This window comes from Microcebus murinus, chromosome 1 (assembly GCF_040939455.1).
Source record: "Microcebus murinus isolate Inina chromosome 1, M.murinus_Inina_mat1.0, whole genome shotgun sequence".
NCBI classification, from domain to species: domain Eukaryota; kingdom Metazoa; phylum Chordata; class Mammalia; order Primates; family Cheirogaleidae; genus Microcebus; species Microcebus murinus.
The window spans coordinates 113,530,608-113,552,887 of NC_134104.1; the positions used below are offsets into that span (position 1 = coordinate 113,530,608).

General features: G+C 38.6%; 1 protein-coding gene and 1 long non-coding RNA gene across 2 annotated transcripts in view; one reads left to right on the forward strand and one right to left on the reverse strand.

The window, feature by feature from the left end:
• SLC9A9 (solute carrier family 9 member A9) overlaps positions 1 to 22,280 on the forward strand; it is a 541,491-nt gene that overhangs the window by 14,868 nt on the left and 504,343 nt on the right. The window contains exon 2 of the mRNA XM_076004836.1: positions 1,318 to 1,520. Coding sequence (XP_075860951.1) covers positions 1,318 to 1,520 — 203 coding nt within the window. The remainder of the gene's footprint in view (positions 1 to 1,317; positions 1,521 to 22,280) is intronic.
• Positions 16,445 to 22,280, reverse strand: part of LOC142871911 (uncharacterized) — a 45,995-nt gene continuing 40,159 nt past the window's right edge. The window contains exon 4 of the long non-coding RNA XR_012920126.1: positions 16,445 to 18,413. This is a non-coding gene — a long non-coding RNA (uncharacterized LOC142871911). The remainder of the gene's footprint in view (positions 18,414 to 22,280) is intronic.

Below are 22,280 nucleotides of genomic sequence, written 5' to 3' on the forward strand. Positions count from 1 at the left end.
CCCTGATTCAGCTCATCTGGACAAATCCCATGGGATCTTTTAAGATTTATCTCAAACTTTGCATAATTCAGAGGGCTTTGGAATGTCTCCTTTCTATACCCATGTAACACAGAGTGCTTCCCAGCTATCACAGCATGTGTCACGTTGTATTATAATTGTTTGCTTATGAATCTTCACTTATACAAACAAGCTCCTGTAGGACTGGGACTATATTTTTACTTCAAATCTATAAATATCTGGCACAAAATGTATACCCAACAAATGTTTTATTAAATAAACGAAAGGTTATTAGATGACTGGCTTCATAAAAGAGAGTTAAAACTTTCAAAATTTGAAGTTTTAAAGAATGAACTGTGGATTACTTATTCCTAAATATATACATCAATCCTAATTTTAAATGGAAGGCATTTAGGCCTTTGAAGTTCCTTTGATACTTGTTAATAAATCCATGTTAAAAGAGTAGTTATCAGATTACCATGAGTATCCTAACAGAATTGATGAACCTGAAAGTCAAGGATTGTCCCTTAGGGTCCATCTCTTCATGGAAAGAAATGCTGTATTCCTAGAATACATTTGGCTGTAGGTAAGCAGAAATTTGATTCAAAATTATTGAAAAATTAGATACTGTATTATGTCATATAATGAGAAGTCTAGAATTAGGGTAGTTCCAGTGTAGGCCGGTTGATCCCTGTAGCTCAATGATGTCCTTCAGGACCCAGGTTCTGTCTGTATCTGGTCCTACCAACCTCAGTATGTTGACTGTATCTTTGGACTGGATCTCCTCATGGTCATAAGACACTTGCCAGCAAAAATTGGGAGGAATGTATTGCATTGGTCATGTCTTGAGGGAGAGAACAAGAACACCTCTCCCTCTAATCATGAAATATAATTGCTTCCTTTTTGTCTGAAGGGGCTAACTTAGATCTGTGCCCATCTGTGGACCAGAAACATTCCTAGAGGAATTCTGTCTCCTGATTGATTAGATTACTAATAAATGTGTCTATCACAGAGCAAAGGTTTTCTTGAAGTACTTTGGTGGGTAGGAGAAATAGATATCTCTTCTCTCCAAAATTTGTGAGTCCATTTAGGAAGGAAAAAAAAATGGTGATTTATGCAGAGTATTCAAGCAGTAGTGCCCACTAAAATTCATTCTGTTGGACTGGTATCTATGGAAGAGTGAACAATTTTCTAAACCAGGCAATGGCCCAGCCCTTTCCCTTGCCACTTCTAAAGTTCCCAAATCATATATTTAAAGCATTCAGTAAGTAACATTTTAGATGGCCTTCCTCTGGTACAATTATTTATTCTTTATTTTAGGTCTCATAATGGGATTAATTTTACGATATGCTACAGCACCAACTGATATTGAAAGTGGAACTGTCTATGATTGTGGCAAACTGACCTTCAGTCCATCAACTCTGCTGGTTAACATCACTAACCAAGTTTATGAGTATAAATACAAGAGAGAAATAAGCCAGCACAACATCAGTCCTCACCAAGGCAATGCTATACTTGAAAAGGTAAGGATCCTATCTGGTCATATGTATTTTTTTTCCAGTATAAAGAATTGCATCGTATGTGAGCCTTATATATAATGTATCTCACACACACACACACACACACACACACACACACACATATATATATATGTTCTTTTCAACACCACACTATTGGGGCCATTTAGTTGACTAAGAGGTCAATACCTTGAATTATATTCTTATTATAAGCTTAATTTTCTTAGAAGTTGGGAAAGAAAGGTTTTTGATATAATTGTTTTGCAAGCCACAGTTATATTCAATAAAAATAATAATAATAATAATAATAAAAATTTGTAACTCTGCCTTTCCCAATACTTGTTTCAAGTTTTCACACATGTGTTTAAGTGCCATTGTAAAAATTTCCAGTTAGCCACTCAGTTCAAATCTCCCTTAAGGCAAAAGGAAATGGAGGGAATGAAAAAATTTTCAGTTGCAAACCTTGTTCTAGGATGATTGGCTTTTGGCTGCCAACACAAAACACTGGCCACTTGGCTATTTATAAATATGGTGACATGCAGTCAATCTTTTCTTTTTTTCTATTTTGAGAGGTTTGGAATAGTAGGGGAGGTACCTGGTCTGCTATTTTTCCTCATTCAAGGTGAATAAATTATGGTAATTTTTTTTCATATTCACTTCCTCTAGCACATTTGTAGATTAATTTCCTCCTAGTACTTGATGAAGGCTAAGGAAAGTCAAACTAATTATAATATTAGCTTAAATCATACTTAGTTAGGAAGGGAATTGAAACACACAAAAAACAAATAATATATTTCTGAAATAAATAGGAGCAACTTCTAGATCTTCAGCTGTTTTGGATAATCTCTTCCATGTTTCTTTCTGTTCACATGATAACAGAAAATTATCCTAAAATAAACAATTTTTTTAAAAAATCACCTTTTGAGCAACAAAGGATTTTAATTAAAATATGTTTTTCAGTTTTACTTTTGGTTAGTACCTAGACATAAATTAAGTATTTTCTATTCACTCTCCTAGTCATTTTTATCTGCATTTCTACATTGTGCTATTTCTTCAAAAAGGTTGATCCCCTCTAGGATACTTATAATTATCTCTGTTGCGATAGCAGTTTTATTCTTTAACAGGATTGCCAATAGATGCCTGATCAGAAGTTTTATTATTGAATTATTGACATATTTATTCCTTTATTGGCAGCTGAAGTCAAATGTTAGCTTTTGAAAAATTAAGGCCAGGGACAGAGAAAATGTTGAAGTGGGTACATTAAGATTTCTGCACATAAAATGTTCAATTGACTTCGAATGGCTCAAGAATTTTCTGGATAAACTTCTAAATCAAGTGACCCACTCAGTCACAACCAGCATTTGTTGCTTCAAGCATCATCCAAGGCTGGCAACAGGTGATTTCGCACCCAGAGTAAGTCCTCCCCTCATTGTTGGTGAAGAAAGGGGCATCTACTGGTGCACTTACTATATCAGATGACTTTCAGGGGAAAGGATCCTGTTTATAAATGGACAGAGTAGGTCTTAATACACATCTGTTGCTTATGTGCCAATGTTGGGGGATGCTACTTGGTCTGCAAAACTGAACAACCCATTGTCTGGCTTCCTTACTGGCAATTCTCCATTGCATGCAACTATTCATATGAATCAATTGATCAATAAATCTGTGTGTATGGTAGATGTAAAAGGATTCCAAAGACTGTTCCATCCATTGGAAGGCTTATAAGGAGGTTAACATATAGTAATGGTTAAAGAAATTCAGGATCAAACAGATTTGCCATCCACCCTTTGTAAGTTCTTTAAATGTCCCCAAGCCCCAACTTTTTATTTGTGAAGTGGGGAGATTAAAACCTATTTTGTAGGATTGTTTTAATGTTTAAGTGAGACGATGTATATGAAGTACCTGGCTAACATGGGGCTTTTGCATTGCATTGTTATCATTACCCTGCTAGTACCACGAGTACTATTGTCACTGCTCTTACCACTGCAGTATCATTGCCACTTCTACCACCTCTAACAATGACGCTACCATTGTTACTATTAGATAATGTTTGAGTGCTTACTATATGCCAGGAATTAATAAAATGTGTGTTTTATTCATTTATTTAACATTCTTTTGGGGAGATAAGACCAATGTATAATATATACCTGTATATAATTCAGTTCTAAATTGTATCATATGGATTATGAGGACTATAAAACTTCACAGATTTGTTGTCACAGACACTTGAGCTTCTTTAGGAGGCTTCCTGGAGGAGGTAGCACTTGAGAAGGGCTTTGAAGGGTGGATGTGGTTTGGATAGGCAGTACAAATTGAGCTCAGAAAGATCATTGTCAGGGTAGGTTGGAAGGTGAGAACTGAACTGTGTGGTTACCAGATAAGAAGGGAAGAGGGCTTCATGGAGGGGCCTAGATGCTTTGGATGAACAGAACCTTCTTGATTTTTAGAAGCAATGTGAAGAGTCTGAGATTCTAGGAATTCAAGCCTGGATGGAAGAATATGGGGAGTATTAGGATAAAAGTAAAGAAGGCAAAGAAGATTTGAGGAAAGGGATGGGTGGAAATGACCCTGGAACTGCATATACAGATCACCTAATTTAGAGCAAGAAAAATACCTGACCTCATTATGTTGAACCTTATCATCTTATAGATGAGCAAAACAATAACTTAAGCACTAAAATTAATTTGCATCAGTGGTTCCCAAACTGCACTTTGGAATCATTTGGAAGCTTCAAAATATTTTGATGCCTCTGTTCCATCCTTGGACTTTATGATTTGACTAGTTTAGGGAGTAGCTTGAGCTTTAGAATTTTTTAGACACTCACCAAGGGGATTCTAATGGGAAGACAAGTTTGGGATTTAAGTCCCACTTTGAGTTCAGGTGAAAATGATGAAGAGAGAGATGCTAATTTTATGCTTCTTTCCCTCAGCCCCACTGGGGCAGATCCACCAGCCCCTTTCATTTTCTTCCTTCAATACAGCAAGAACTTCCTTGCTTTAGGACCTCTGCACGTCATTCTTTTTACCTAAAATGGTCTTCTGCCCTTCGAATATCAGGTTCCTTCCTATCCCATTCAAATCTTGGCTTGAAATACTGCCTCTTTGGTTCTCTTCTGCAGGGAGAACTAACCTTTGCTCTGTCTGTGAAGTAGACTTTCTATAGTTGCTGAATAAATCTTGCTTTCACTAAAGAAAAAAAAAACATACTGCCTCTTCAGAGAGGGCTTGCCCCTGCAATTTTCTCACAGTATATCCTCTTCCTCTCTCTCTCTGTCTCTCATTTCATAGTACTTAGCAGCATCTGAAAGTATATTTGTATTTTCTTGCTTTTTGTTTATTATCACGCTAACAACATTTACTGTCTAGTAGGCTACAAACTTCACAAAGGCAGGGACCATGCCTCTTTTACTGACCAATGCATCCCCAAAGCCAATCATGGTGCCTCATGCCTAATAGCTGCTAAATAAATAGCTGGTGCTCTGCCAACCTCTCAGACTTATCCAACTACTTATTCATTCACTTATAGCTAGAGAAATACACAGTATTTGAAAATTACCATCTTAGAATTGGTAGAATTGTAGTGTCCTGGATGCTTTAATGCTTGAAGAAACCTAAGTTATTCTCTAATCTTAGTTGTACGTACACAGATAAATTAATGTCCAGATAAATCACGTAGTAGGACCAGGGTCCTACCACTGGTAAGAGCAGAGTTGGAACTGAGACTTAAAGCATGTGACTCTGAGTCCTGAGTGGTTTATTGTACCCCACACCAAAGGACAGGCTCTCTGAGAGGTTCCACTGACAGAAAAGGGCAGAGAGCCTGGGGCTGAGACCTAGGGAATTTCACAGCTGGACTGCCAGAAGATGGCCAGTGTGGGAAAGAGTACAAGACGGTCAGAGTTCTGTAAGAGGTCCAGCTCAGCAGAGTCACAGAAGCCATCAGTGTGGCCCCATTGGGTCCTTTTCCTTCATGGTACATAAAGGGAGTATTTGGCCTTAATTGCAAAAAGTTACAGGATTTGAAAATGAGTTTTACTCTTAGTTAGAAGAATGTAGTTTAGAGGCTTGAATGACATTACTGACTTTAGGATTAGGAGAAGCTGGAATGAATTCCTATGCTGTGTAATTGCCTCTTGGAGGATTTTATAACAGCACATGTATTTCTGGGATGGTTAGGCATTGACATGCTTGGAAAGAGATCAGCTTTGATGGCTACATGAGTCCTTTCCAATAAAAAGGTATAAAACTGGAAAATATAAGAGCTGTTGGCATTTATATAAGCAGCAATGTACTGTAATGTTATGCCATGTGTAAACACACAAAATTTTTAGGAAATGTCATATGCCAGACTTGTGTTTTTCATGCTCAACACAGGTAAAAACATAGAAAAGTAAAAAATATTTTCCCATAAAGATTGGTGAAAACAGCATTCTTCTATACATTATGAGCAGATGATTAAGTCAAAACAACCTTCTGAGAGGATAAAACTAGACCATATTACTCTGTATCCAATCTATGTTTCCAACACCATTTGTCAAATTATTCTGTGGATCCAAGACATCCTTTAGTAGTTTTAATCCTTTGAGGCCTGATTTCTGTTATACAATGGCTTTACAAATGTTTGTTTATTATGTAATATTTAGGAATATCAAAGTATTTACAAGCATTTCTGAATTTCACATCAATAAGAAGTTCAAAACTTGCTTTTGAAAAGCAGATGATAAAAGAACTGTATACTTCCTGCTTTCACTCATTTATTTCTTCAACACAAGTAAACTGAATAAATAACATCAATTTCAATACTGAAATAAGATATGATCATATCCAGGAGTTTACTAGTAAATCAGAGAAAAACATAGCATGTGAATAAATGAATCGGTAACACTAAAGGCGGGTAGCAAAGGACTAGGACAAGAACCACAGGCCCTTAGAGCAGAACAATATTGTCTCTTGTTAGATGTTATAGGAAGGATTTCAAAGAGGGGCAGTTGATCAGCTCTGGTGGTAGTGGTATGTGTGGTGTGTGGAGGTGGAGAGAATTCCAGGCAGAGGGAAAAATGTAATATAGAAGTGGGAAAAGGGATAAAGAGTATTCCAGGAAAGAAAAACATTTCCAAATACTGTTGAAGTATGGAAGACCAGTAAAACATATGAAGGCAGACCTTAACTGCGGAAGCCTTTAAAGGCTTGAGTAATGTCTACTCTGTTTGTAGTCAGTGGAAGAGTGTAATGTTGACAAAAGCAAAGGTATAGTTGGGCTATCATGCACAGTGTAGAGAGTGAAAGCAAAGAGACAGATGAATCCTAAACTTGGATGGTAACCAAGGGGCAGATGGAAGAAAAACAAGGAAGGAAGGCAATATAGGGCTTGGCTCAGATGGGCAGGAGAAGGAAGAGGGAAAACAGCTTGCTTTGCTACTCTGGTCTTGTGGGTTCACAGAAGGGTGGTAGAGCAGAAATAGGGAAGTTAGAAGTAGTTGGTTTGCAGGAGAAAAATCACAAGTATGGTTTAAAACTGATAAATGAATCAGTCAATCTATTTCATCATTAATTTATACATCATTGATTTAGCAAATTATGTGTTTACAATATTGAGTTGGAAGGGTCAGAGGGTCATTTGGCTGGAAAGGTCTTACAGACCCAGTAAATTTTCAAAAAGTTGTCAACACAGTTAAATTTATACTTCCTATCACTCATAAGTCAGTTGACTGTAATGTAAAAAGTCAAAGGAAACTACCCATTGAAAATTTTGCCAAGTCTTCACTTCCTGTGTGACAAGTGACATTATCACTTGGTAAAGGAAGTTATTTTGAAGTAAGTTACACTGATGAGCAATTTTTCCTGTCTATTGTTTCAATAAAGAAAATTGCCAAGCTGCAAATAAGGCATCAGAGCTTATATCAATTGTGTTGATAATCCTGTCCATTTTGGAACTATTTTAAGGAAGCCCTTATAGAAACAGCTAATCACATGACTTTTTAAAGTAATTTTGGTTTTGCAGCATTAAATAAACAAAGCCTCTTCATTTTTGTCTCACTGTCCAACTTTTCCTAATGGTGATTTTGACTTTTTCTGGTTCAGAGTTTCAATTCTCACATATTTATTTGTAAACAATTTTGCCCTTTCCAGTCTTTTCTTTTACTTGATTATTCTAGCTGCAGAGGCTAGAGGCAGTGCTTTCCCAGTAACAGGAACAGTTTGACCAGAGAGAGTCACTGGACCACAAGATAAATATGTGCAGTTAACACTGGGACACTCTTGGGGAGGATAAAGAAAGAGCTGGAAAGAAATCTCCTTTAAAACTTTCCTGGACACACTGAGAGAAACAAAGCATCATGATGATATCTCAGCTCTTGGGGTTTGGAGAAGCATTTGTAAGATGCTGTTAATTATTCCTCCCTTCTGCAGAGATCACGGCTTCATGATTTGTGTTTCTCTATCATAAGTCTTGGCTCTTACCATGTGAGATGGTCCCAGAGAATCTCAAGCTTGGCAGTAAATGGGATGAGGTTGTTCAAGAAGACTTAGCTGTTTTTATCCTAAACCTTAGTTAAGAGATCACTTGTTATGGCCGGGCACGGTGGCTCACGCCTGTAATCCTAGCACTCTGGGAGGTCAAGGTGGGAGGATCATTTGAGCTCAGGAGTTCAAGACCAGCCTGAGCAACAGCGAAACTCTGTCTCTACTAAAAATAGAAAGAAATTAATTGGCCAACTAAAATATCTAGAAAAAATTAGCCAGGCATGGTGGCACATACCTGTAGTCCCAGCTACTCAGGAGGCTGAGGCAGAAGAATTGCTTGAGCCCAGCAGTTTGAGGTTGCTGTGAACTAGGCTGACGCTACAGCACTCTAGCTCAGCTGACAGAATGAGTCTGTGTCTCAAAAAAAAAAAAAAAAAAAAAAGAGAGATCACTTGTTAAAAATGAAACTAAAAATTTATTTTAGATGTTTTCTTCCTCTTTTACAGAAAGTTGGCCTGTGAGATGACCTCAGAAATGTATCTAAAAACTATAAATATTCCATTAGATTTTAATTTAGTCATTGAACAACACATATTTTCTTCATTCATTTAATATTTCAAAAAATATTTATTTATTGAGCACTCCCTATAAGCCAGACACTGTTTTGGGTGCCACAACTATGGCACTGAGCAAAACAAAGTCCCTGTCTTCGTGGAACTTAGCCTCTTGTGAAGAGAGAGACAAAAGATAGTTCAACACAAGCATTTGTACTCTAATGTCAAGTAGAGACAAGTACTATGAAGAAAAGTTAGTGAAATTAGAAGACAGAGAGCAAAGGGTATTGAGATGTGTCCTGTAGAGAAGACCTCGCTGAGGAGGTGAAGCTGGAGCTGAGACCCACATGAAGTGGGAAGTGAGCCATGCAGAGATCTGCAAGATGAGACTTTCTCTGAGATGACAAAACTAAGTAACATTAGGTGCCTGCTGCTTTCTGGAAGTCATTTTTTCTCTTGCCATCTTATTCATTGATAGTCCCAGATTGTTTTATTTTAGACTTATACTCAAAGTCTTAGAAAAATATTTGTTGTGGGAGAGAAGGGTGAAGCAAAAGAGAGAGGTCAACTTGGAATGAGGAGTGAAAACCCAGCAACACAGGAACACTTTGCCCCCAGAGGCAGGGGTGCCATGAGAGCACCAGGGCCACTTTTGCAGGCTTGCCTTCTGAATGCACGGTGTGAACATTGACTTCCAAACTTTTGTTTATGCACTCCATCAGTAAAACACCCCTGAGTATATGCACCTAATATATATCTATTTATTTACAAATTAAATGTAAGTACTTCTATGCCAACATATTATATGTATATTATAAAGCAGATATCAAACTAGAATTTTTAAAAGGGTGAGATAAAGTGAAATATTATAACAGTTTCAGTATTCTCTTTGCACATCCAAATTCATCTTGTCCACTTGCTAGGATATGGACACCTCAACATAGACTCCAATATAATATATTTTATTCAAATTTAATTTTTATCTTAATTATTTTTAATAACTTTTTCAAAAAAATTGCACTCTTTTCTGAAATCTTAAAATACTATATTCAGAGTCTCTCAGCACCAGTATGTGCATAGGGTCTTGGCCTGACATAGGGATGTTCTTAAGGGCTCATTAGCTGTGTGGGAACACTTGTCACCACCCAGTGACCCCACACTGCTGCACTCCAGTAGCCAGGGTTTTGTTGTTGTTGTTGTTTTTCTTGCCTCATAGCTCCACTTGTCTTTTCCAGTTAATATTTATATCTATGATATTTTGATTAGTGCTATCTTTACTAGACTGGAGATTCCAGGAGGGCAGGGACTAGATGTGTTTTGAGGCCACATTGTATCCAGGGTGCCTGGTGCATGGTGGCTGCTCTGTGGATCTTGATAAGTGAATGAATGATGTAGCCAGGCGTCTGTCATTCTCAGCTTTTCTGCACCTACTTCTCACTGCTTCTCTGCCCTGTCTTCATTGCTGGCTATTTTATACTCAAACTCCTATCACAGATTTCTTCTTAAGGTGAAGTACGTGGGCTCTGTGATGGTTGTTTGCTACTCAGAGGGCTGAACTGCTAGAAGTTTCATCTCCAATAATTGGGTAGGGATGGAGGGAGGCAGACAGAGAGATGCAAGGAAGGGAGGGAGAGAGAGAGGGGGGAGGGGAGGGGAAGGGAGAGGAAAGGAGAGGAAGGGGGGGAGAGGAGAGGAGAGGAGGCGGCTGAGCACAGGACAGAACACAGAAAGGGAGCAAGAGGGCAAAAGAGAGATTTCCCATTAGACTTTCAACCTAAGTAGATAAGACAAAATGGATCTTTTAATTCTTTTCCTCTTTGCTTTGTTCCTTCTAAAACATTAAACTGTGGCAGGAGTGCACATTTATCATTTCTGGCCTCCAGAGAACAGTTCTATAAGGTTCCATCCAAGTGCATTTCCCCATTCTCTGCCAAAGTCATTGAGAGCCCCTCGTTAGAAGCTTATACAGCCTGAGTTAGGATCCACATATTATACAACTGGGCACAGGAGAGGTCGGGTCCTAAGGAAGCTATACATTTGACTGTGTTGTCTCCTGTTGCCATTTAAGGTTGTCTTGAGTTAGGGGTCTCCCAGCTGCTCCTCTCAGATCCATTTCTAATCGGAAGACTAAGTGGGCACTTACTACCAAGTTCTATCCCAGGCTGGGGTGTGTGAAGCAATAATGTCCTACAAATTTAGGTGATCTTCACTTTTCTGCCTATTGTATAACAGGGTCCTCAGAGAAGCAGTGGACCCTGAGGTGGAGTTTAACAAGAAGGATGTTTATTGAATGCCCTTGTGATACACACCTATGAGTAGAAGCAGAAGGAGCCCTGGGTGGGTGGAGGGAGAACTTAAGCTGTGATGCAGGACCAGTGATTTGTCTGACTCTGTGGGAAGCTCTGGAGCTAGAAGGAGCCTTCAGAGTTATCCTCAGTTGCAGTAAGACAGCCAGGCCTCTAAAATACCAAATTGTCCTATCTTTGGATGTCGGTCCCTGGAGGGACTGACAGCACTCCTGGCCGCAGGTTAACAAGGCCTTCATTGAAGGGAAATTTGGGTGGCATGTTACATTTTCCAACACACTGACCCTCCATGGGCTGGGAAGCTTGATATAGATCTTGTGCCCAAGAGCAATACACAGATGATAAGTTAACACATAGCTGGTGTGAAATTACCACAGTGGGGTGCTAGAGCAGGTTTAACCCAGCTCTTTACAGCTCATTATTTATTAAATATTCAGGTATTTCACAAGCCCATTGTTAAACCACTGGAAGCTTGAAATGGGCCACAGCAGGAATATTTACACCACAAAAATTGGCAAATGCTACAAATCAGGGCTTATGTATTTTTGTTTTTGTTTTCCTCCAGAGAGATGGTTTACTAGCACACCACTGGTAATAATTGCATTATACTTACATGATTGCATTTTTAGGAGAATTGGAAATATTGAAATACTTCATTTTTCACCTCCCCAAAAAGTCCTTTCTCACATGATGGTTTTCTTGAAATTCTGTTAGAACTCTGACTGCCTCTAGAGTGACATAGGGAAGTGCATAATGTTTTACAGTTAGAACTAGGATGGAATCCCATTTCTGCCACTTCTAGCACTGAGACCTTTGATAAGTTAATTTCTCTGAGCACATTTTTCCCCATGTATAAAAAAGGGATCAGTGAAACTTACTTTAGAGAGTTGTTTTTCAGAACTAAAGAGAAAAGTTATGTGTAATATTAAACAAGCTGTAAATATTAGTCTGCTTCCTTCTCCCTCCTCTAACATCTTCCCTTGATGGGCATGGATTTCCCTGTGGAGTAAGAAGTCTGAGATGGGCATGATGGAGAATCTTTGGCGTTGTTTTTTATTGCACCACCTTTTAAGGTGAATGTACCACTTAAAAAATGCATCACTTTAATTTTCAATCATACTTTCTGCTGATTTCAGCACACTCGCCTCCTGCTCACCCAACCCCCTCCAGCGTGCCTATTGTCACTGTGGTCCTTGCTGACTCAGCCCTTTGCCGTCCAGCTTCTCCAGGCCAGTGGCTCCCTGGTGAGGTCTTGTGATGGGGAAGCTGCACACATGCCTCAAAGCTGGGGCCTGATAAAGACAACACAAACTCAAAAAAATTGTAAGGCAAACAAAGAAACTCTGTGGGAATAGGATGCTCCTGAACATTGTGAGGTGCTAGAAAGCACAATTTCTTTGCCTGTAATATCAAGATTAGCCAAGGTTAAGATCAATTCCAGATTGGGGAAAAATAAATCACTCTCGATGCACAGGGTTTCAATTGCGTTCGATGCCTGGGTCCTGAGCAATGAATGGCTCCTGGTGAGATGGAAGACCAGACCCTTCTCACACCCACCTGCCATTTTCTTTTCTCCTGCTGATAGCATCTCAGTCCTAGAGGGGAGTTGCACTGTTGTGTCAATACCACAGCTGGTGATCAGTGGTAGGGCAACCACCACATGAAGGGCAGGCCCTCAAGCGAGCAGCAGCCACCAATCTAAGTCTGCAGTCAGCTAAAAGGCCAGGAGTCTGGGCATCTAGGGATAGGAGTAGGAAGACATATCATTTGTTCTGTAGACTGAGATTCTGCAGTGTGTGTGTGTGTGTGTGTGTGTGTGTGTGTGTGTGTGTGTGTGTGTGTGTGTGGTTGGGAATGGTCTATAAACAGGCCGAGACAACGGGCATTACCTGGAACTATTCTATTCATCCCAGGACATATTGTCGTCTTAGTAGAGAGTCACAGAGAAAACAGAGGTGAGTTAATACGTGAAGAATCTTATGTAAAACATAGAAAACTCTCTAGCCATTGGTGATTTGGTGCCATGGAAATGATGTGGAAAACCTAGGTGTCCTTTATGTACTTGTAGCCAATAAGAACAAATTCAGCAGTCAAATGGGTGACCTGAACCCACCCATAGGGTGGCAGATGGGATATTTTAGTTAAGAAGCCAGTCCCTGGAGCCATGTAACTTGGTTCAAATGCCACATACCAGCTGTGTGATCTTGGGTAAGATCATTAACTGTTCTGTGCTTCAATTTTCCCATTTTAAATGGGATATTCCTAACTACTTTGTAGGGCCATTGTGAATTGCAAATGGAAAAAAAAATACATGCAAAGCACTTAGAATAGTGCTTGGCTCATAGTAAGTGCTCAAAGTGTATTAACTGTTAGTTTTGTTAACATCATTGCTATGCAGTGGACTTGCAATTAGAAGCTATGGTTTGAGTTCAGGCTTTGCTATAATACTTACAAAGTATGTGACTTTGGGCAAGTCACTTAACTCTCTGAACCTTGGTTCCACTTCTGTAAAAATGAGCTGTTCATAATACTTAACTCAAAGGGCTGTTGCAAAGAAAAAACCAAGATAGTATGTATGAAGGAAAATGTAAAACTCTAACAGCCTTATGGCAATATCAGTTATTTTTATTATTAATTACTACTATAATTAATTGGCAGATGGTTAGTGTGCCAGGTTATAAATGATGAAGACAGCTCCTGAACTTCAGCCCTGCCCAGATTATAATAATGGCAGTGCATTTCCTTTTCTATGGTAGTTTGTTATTTACCAAGGTCTTTTCTATTTCATTGTCCATTCAATCTCACCATTATTCCATGAAACACACAGGTGTCACCCATGCTGCAGAGGAGGAATCTGAGGTTCTGAAAGCTAAGTGACTTGGTCAAGAGTGATTTATAGCAGAATTGGAATTAGGACAAGGCCTTCTGACTGTGTTCAATGTTCTTTTCATAACTCCATGCTGCAAAATTAAATATTTAGAATTATATAAATGTTTCAATCTTAATTTGCCACTTAATTTTTTTAGTTCATATTTTTTTTCTATTTTAAAGTATGTCAGGGGTACAAATATTTTTGGTTACATGTATCACTTCTATAATGCTTGAGTCATGGCTATAAGTGTGCCTGTCACCCAGATAGTGTTCGTTATACCCATTAGGTAGATTTTTGATCATCCCTTCCTCCTACCTGCCCACTGCTTGATTTCCACTGAGTTTTACTTCCCTCTGTGCATATGTGTGTTCATCAGTTAGTTCCAATTTAATGGTATCTTTGTGTTTGTTTTTCCATTCTTTAGATAATTCACTTAAGATAATGCTCTCCAGTTTCATCCAAATTGTTGCATTAAGTCATCCTTAAATGCATTAAGTCGTCCTTCTTCATGGCTAAGTAGGATTCCATGGCATAGATACACCACATTTTGTTAATCCACTTATGAATTGATGGGCACTTGGGTTGATTTCACATCTTTGCGATTGTGAACTGTGCTGCAATTAACATGCAAATGCAAGTGTCTTTTAGATAAAATGATTTATTTTCTACTTTTATTTAATAGTTCTTTGAGATATATCCATACTGTTTTCCATAGAGGTTATACTCATTTGCAGCCACACCAACAGAGTACAAGCATTCCTTTCTCTCTGCATCCACATCAGCATCTATTATTTTTGGACTTCTTAATAAAAGCCATTCTAACAGGGATAAGGTAATATCTCATTGTGGTTTTAATTTGCATTTCCATGATGATTAGTGGTGTTGAGCATTTTTTCATATGTTTATTGTTCATGTGTGTATCTTCTTTTGAAAAGCCACTGTTTATGTCTTTGCCCAGTTTTGATTAGGTCGTTTGATTTTTTCTTGCTGATTTGCTTGAACTCTTTGTAGATTCTGATTATTAGCCTTTTATCAGATATATAGCTTGTGAATATTTTCTTCCATTCTGTAGGTTGTCTATTTGCTCTGTTGATTATTTCCTTGGCTGTGCAGAAGTGTTTTAATTTAATCAAGTCCCATTTATTTATTTTGTTGTTGCTGTAATTGCCATTGGGGTCTTCTTCATAAATACTTTGCCTAGGCCGGGTGCGGTGGCTCACGCCTGTAATCCTAGCACTCTGGGAGGCCGAGGCAGGATCGCTCAAGGTCAGGAGTTTGAAACCAGCCTGAACAAGAGCGAGACCCTGTCTCTACTATAAATGGAAAGAAATTAATTGGCCAACTAATATATATATATAAAATTAGGCGGGCATGGTGGTGCATGCCTGTAGTCCCAGCTACTTGGGAGGCTGAGGCAGGAGGATTGCTTGAGCCCAGGAGTTTGAGGTTGCTGTAAGCTAGGCTGACGCCATGGCACTTACTCTAGCCTGGGCAACAAAGTGACACTCTGTCTCAAAAAAAAACCAAGAAAAACAAAAAAAAAACTTTTCCTAGGCTGATGTATATAAGAGTTTTTCCAACATTTTATTCTAGAATTCTTATGGTTTCATGCCTTACATTTAAATCATTTATCCATCTTGAATTAATTTTTGTGAGTGGTGAGAGATATGGATCCTGTTTCATTCTTCTGCATGTGGCTATCCAGTTTTCCTAGCACCATTTATTGAATAGGGATTTTTTCCCCATTGTATGTTTTTGTCTACTTTGTCAAGGATCAGATGGCAATATGAGGATAGTTTTATACCTGGGTTTTTTGTTCTGATCCATTGGTCTATATCTCTGTTCTTGTGCCAGTAACAATCCTGTTTTGAAGTTTGATAATGTGATGCCTCCAGATTTATTCCTTTTGCCACTTAATTTTGTTCAGAGTCATAGACATTACTTACTTCCAATGAAATATCAGTGTTTTTATCTGTCTTTTTTGCATGTACAATGTTCACAATAGTATATTTCTAACTTCCAGAATTTTAATTATTTTAGGAAGTAATCATAGTTTTATGGTATTATTTCTCACAATTTTTCAAATGATTACTTATGTTATTTTTTCTCTGCATTGTTTTCCTATCATTATTTCTTGTAATTTAGAGCTATTCCTATGAACTTCAATACAAAATGTATATATTTCAATGATCCACAATTTTTAACCATTAACATTCATACTATGAAGCATTCTAATTGGGGAGACTTACATTAATTTTTATGAATGTAATTTTTATACTTTATAGTATAAAAAGTATTATACTTTATAGTATAATTTTTATACGAAACTGTGGGAGTATAAATTGGTGTAATCACTTTAATTTGACAACTTATATACTGTATTACCCAGCAGGTCCACTTCTGGAGAAATATCCACACGTACACAAAGAGTTAAGTACAAGAACATCCATTGTAGTATATTTAGTAATGGCAAAAATTAGGAAACAATTTATCAACACAAGAAAGAAAAAAAACAAATCATGACATATGCATCCAATAGAATGTTACATAGCAGTTTAAGTGAATGGACAAGATCCACATGTATATTAATGTAGATAAGTCTCAAAAACAATGTTGAATATAAAAGGCAAGATACAAAAGGATATTTATGAAAAAATTTAAGTGTAAACAAATAATGCTAATTATCATTTATGGATACACACATATGAAGTATAAGAATACAATCATGGAAGGAAAGAACACTAACATCAGGGCATCAGTTATTTCTGGGGAGAAGTGGAGGGAGGGACTTCAACTCTGACACATCATTTAAAAATTGTTTGAGACAAAATTAAGAACACAAATATAATAAAAGAGAAATGTCCCTGGTTTAGAATTTCCAATCTCAGTGCTGCTTCTGAGTGACCCAGACCTTACACATATACCTTTATCTTTCTGGGGGATGGTATTAGAACAGGGTTTCAAACATTTTTTCTTTTTTTAGCAAAAATCCCTCCATTCAAAGATGATCTAACATGACTTCACAGTACATAAAATAGGTGAAGTTAAAACTGCGTGGGCCGGAATGGGAGGATAGTGCCAGAGCAGGAGCCAGAGCAGTCTGGGAGGCTGAAGCCACTTCCCGTTACCACTGCTTTTCCACCACATGAGGTAGCCTCTAAGGCAGCTTATGCCTCTAACAGCCTAGTTGTCTCAGGCAGTAGGTTTTTCTTAAACATCAGCCTTTAGGGAGTATTAATACAGCCCATTACTCTGAAAAATGCCTGCCAGGCTCTGTACCAATACCTGGAGAAATGGAAGAATGCTTTTTGCTATGAATAGCTATCCCTGAATTTGGCTAGTCCACAGATTTTAATGTCTTAAGTAAGATTTCTCCCTGTTTTTTAAAACATTAATTTGTTATTTTTTGCTGTTCTTATCTCTTTGATTCTCTTAACTTCCTCAGCACATCTTAATTATTTTTGCCCTTACTGCTCTATGTTCTGATCCCCTGCCCTGCCTTTCTTCCCTTTTGTGGCTTTTGTTCATTTATTTCCTTCTTGCTTTGTTCCTCCTTTTCCTCCAAGAGCCATTTGTCAGGTTCCTAAAAGAGTCCACTGCTCAATCTCCCCAGTGAGGAGCCTAGAGCACCCAGGTCCCACTTTCTCATTACTCGCTTTTCCCTTAACCCCCTGTACCCACTTCTTGGCATAGGTCCATCACGAAGGACCAACAACCACTCCTTAATTATGAAACCCAAAGGATTTCTCCTCAATCCTCAAACTCCCTTTTCCAGTAGCTGACGTTGGGTAGGGTAGGTAGAGTCAGCTGCTCCCCAGCCATTCTCTCTATCAGTCAAGTACTAAAACACAGATTTTGTTCATTGTGGGGAGTTACATTCTTACCTTTCTCTGTACTGATTGAATTTCAAATACATAGTGAATAATTGGGAAAAAGTATGTCCCAAATGCAATACTGTGAAATTATTCTGAGAAAAGTGTTTGTTGTTTGTCTGAAGTTCCAATTTCACTGCGCAGCCTGGGTTTGTATTTGCTGAACCTGGCAACCCTGTATCAGGGAGCGGCAGCTCCTCCCAGCACTTCACTCCTCCCTGGCTTTCCGTGGTCTTGAGCTTCATTCTCCTCTACTCTCCACCATTCTGTCTCTTCTGCTGGCCGTGCCACTTCCTCCCCTTCCCAGCATTCTGTCCCTGGTCCTCTTCTCTTCTCTGTGGCACTCACTCCCCAGAGATCCCATCTATACTCATGAGCTCATTTCTCCCATGCTGGTGACTCGAGATCATTTCTCCTGGCCCCAGTCTTTCCACCAAGCACACATTTACACGTGGCCCACAGACACCTCAGCTTTAGAGAGCAGAAGGCACAGAGGGTCCTCAGTCTTTCTGACCTTTCACCAACCATATGCTCTGGGTCACTCACCCAGGTGCAAAAATATACCTTCCTTTTGGGGTTTTTAATCTTTACCTCTTGATTTCACCCACAAGCCCTGATAATCCTGCCTGCCATATGCCTGTCTTAGTTTAACAAAATACTTGTTGAGTGAATGGATGTCTCTTGGGTTCATTTCTTGCTCTCCATTCTGTCACAGCCACCTTCATTCACATTCTCATTACCTTGTGCCCATTCTGGTAACTGCAGCCTAACAGTGAAGCTCCTTCATCCAGGCCAATCTTGAGGTCCCTGCAAACTAATCTACACAGACATCTCCTTAAAAGAAGAAGAAGAAAAAGAAGAAGAAAGACTTTAGTCTATTTTTTAAAATAAGTAACACATTCATGTGACCTAATGTTCAAAAGATATAAAATGGTATGTTGGAATCATGAAGGGCTTATTCAGTATCATCTCTTTTGCCTACCTGATTTTGTAACTAATGGAGAAATAGATACAGGAGTCAGATAGATGGAGATGAAAAGCTATGTGAAAAAATGAGGCTTGGTCATGAGACCAGCTCACTCATCTTTTACTCCAGAATTTGAAAGACTTATTCCCCCAGACAGACTCAGCTGGACAGCATGGGCCTCCCTGCTGGGCTCTGCTCTTATAAAGCTTAGGGCAGGAAGGAAGGGAGTGGGGGTTCACTCAGCAAAGAGGCTGGTTCCAACATGAAGAGATGACCCATCAGACCAGTCACTCTCTAAGCCCTGGAGAGGAGTGAGTGAAAGTTGGGACCAGGACCAGGGGTGTTAAATCCTGCCCAGGGCTCCCCATCAGGTGTGCTGATGGCTTACAGGTGTCCATGAGACTCTGATCTTTTCATCCTTGGGCCAAGGATGGTCAAAGCCCCAGGCTTGTCCTCTTCAGCCATGAGAAGCTTCCTCAGAATCCTAATTTCCTCCCAGTTTATCCTCATTGACTCACTATTATCATTTTCTGTTTGTGGGAAAAAATATGGGATTCGCTGCTGTAAGCAGTGGTCATCCCTGTATTTATAGATATGAAACCAGGGCAGGACAGGTCACTTCCTAACCCCATTCCAGGTACAGACAGGAAATTCTTCCAACCCCCCTCCTTCCTACCACCAAGTTTTCCTCCCCAGCCTTCCCAAAGCAGCCAATTGTTACTTTCAATATACACACAGGTAAATATTTTATACCCCTTTTTTGAGTATACAAATCATGGAAGAGGCCAAATGCTTTATTTAGTAAAATACCACCCCCTCAAATCTCAGTGACTTAACATAATAAAAGTTTATTTCTGCTCATGTCTCAGTCTAGTGTGGCTTTTTGGGTCAGTGACTGGGGCACCGGGGTCTTCTCCAGGGAACAACTTCCTTTAATGCAGTGGCTCTGCTAGGCCCTATGGAATTGGGAGCCTTGGCTGGATCCTCTGCATGAGCTGACAAAGGAAAGAAAACAGAAAGCATGGAAAATCTGGGGGATTTTTAGGGACCAGGCTTGGAAGTGATATATATTATTTCTGTCAATATTCAATTGGCCAGAACTCAGTTACATGGTCCCACCTGACTACAAGGAAATGTAGTCTACATGTCTGGTCAGGACAAAAAGGAAATGGGTGTAGTAAGCCGGTAGAAGTTTCTGTTACACATGCCAGACATGCTGTTCTGCACCTTGCACTTTTGACTTGCCAATAAATTTTAGAACTCTGTCATTTCAGTCATAGGCAAACAGTTTCCTCAGCTTTTCTAACAGTTGCATAGTATTCTATTTTATGGATTATAACACAATTTATTTAACCAATCCACAGCTCAGCCATCCTCCATGCTTTGTTTTTTCCATTCCTTTGTCTGCAATAAATACTTTTGTACTAATATCATTCTAAACATAGGTAAGTATATCTGCAGGATAAATTCTCACATGAGATGTTGCTGAATCAAATGGTATAGACAGTTAACATTTTGCAAGCTATTGCCAAATTACCCTTCTTGGAAGTCATACAAATGTATACTCTCAATAGACATTTTATTGTTTCATCTTGCTTGTGGAGAATGTCTCAGCTTTTCTTCATGTTTGAATAAATATAGTTTAAATCCATCTTCAGTGGATTTGAGAGAGGCTCACAATGTGAGTGGCACCCACCTGTTGGGCCTTACTTTCTCCTCCATCCCTTAGGATCCCTGCATTGTCTATTTCCATTCCCCAAGTGGGCCTTGCACCTCCTATCCTCAAACCATTGCTTCAGCATTTTCTTTCATTTAGATTCAGGCTCATTGAACACTTCTTAAAAAGTAGCGCTGGGTACCAAGCATAACCCTTTAAATTTATTATTACATTTAATCCTCAAAAGCAACTCTAGGAATTAGGCATTTTTATGTACATAGTGCAAATGAGAAAACTGAGGCTCAGAGAGGTTAAATAAATAGACCAAGGTCATCTAATTAGTACATGGTATATTTTTATTAGGTATTTTGAGTCTATTCTTTTTTTTCTCACTCTGGTGCTTCTCAAACCAAAGTATAACTTAGGGCAGAGGAAAGGAAATGCACACCCTTGAGCTATCTCTAGGTGTGTCCCAGAGCTGCCTTCCCCAAGCCAAGTTCACTTTGAGGTCTCTTATTTGCATGAAAAATGGATACAAACTTTTAGTTTTACTTTTTAATAACTGCATTTTATTTTAATATTTGAAATTTTTAAAATTATGTACTACCAACTATACGTGAAACTCCAAGAAGCTGCCGGTTTCCTCTGTGGCTTGGGGAAGCCTGGTGCACTGCTCCCAGGACAGGAAAAAGAGCATGTTTCTGCATGCCCATGCCCGGTGGATAGACTTCTATGCATTCTTCAAAACCCAGCTTATATGCTGCTTCAACAATCAAGGTTTCCTGTGCGGTATGCAAGCCCAAGGTGGTGTCTCTGTCCTAGAAAACTGAACTGTAGCTTATCCTACTTCCTTATACTACAACTATACAGCACCTTTCCTTTCTTTGACTATAACCTTCATGGAATCAATCTCTCTATACTATATCTTTAAAATCTTTGCAACAAGAAGAGACTTGTTAAATTTTTAATGAATAAAACATTGAAGATGATTGAACACATTATTTTGTTAACCACTTTTACTTTCCAAAGGAATCAGCAATTGTAAAATAACAAAAGTCTACTTCTTAGTTCCTGCTTCTCTTAAACACTCCTAAATCTTGCTTTAAATGGTTATGTTAGCCTGGTGTTCCCTTGGAAAGCACAAATTTATTTTGCCCGTGTACATATATCCAATTCCCAGTGATAGCTCTGTCTCATTGATTGACACTGGCATGCCATTAATTTCTTTTCCTGTCTCTGGAAAATGGGGATAATTGCATTTGCCAGCTACCACTCAGAAATGTTGTCAGAATTGATGAAACAATGTTTTTAAAAGACCTCTTTGGAAGGAATATGCCATATAAATCACAGTCCCTCACCAGCATGGTTATTTTAGTGCTTATTTATTTAGTAGTTCAGTATAACACTGATATTTCTTTTCAGATAAGTCATATTATGTCAATGGATACCTTCATACTTAGGCTCAAACAGAATCTGTATCTATAACCTTCTGATGAACTTGGAAATTGAACTTGGTACATTTCCTTTCTACTCTTGGAAGTTTTCAAGTTGATCATCTCTGTGAACATATGTGTGGGCCATTCATAGCCAAATACTGATGCATATATGAGATAATATTTAAAATATACTGCATCCTCATGAACATATTGTTATTGTTTCTATTATTATCTTTAAGAATTGAATTCTAATATTTAAAAATCTCACTGCTTTCATAAAACATACATAATGCTGTTGCTCCAAATTTGTCACATCTTGTATAGTATGACAGAATATCTAAAAACAAAACAGTATAAATTTTAAATTCTATTCACTGTCTATAAATGTACTGTTCAATTGCCACTAGCCATCAGTGTTAAAATTAAAATTGCAGCCCCTCAGTTGCACTAGCTACAGTTTAAATGCTCAAAAGCTCATATGGCTAGTGGCCACCATATTGTGTGGTGCAGTTATAGAGCATTTCCATCATCACAAAAAGTTCTATTGGGCAGTGTTTGTCTATAAGACTTACATCTTAAAAGACTAATGAAAGTGCTTAATCTGGAATGATTTTAGCTTACTGCTTTCCCCATTCACGCCA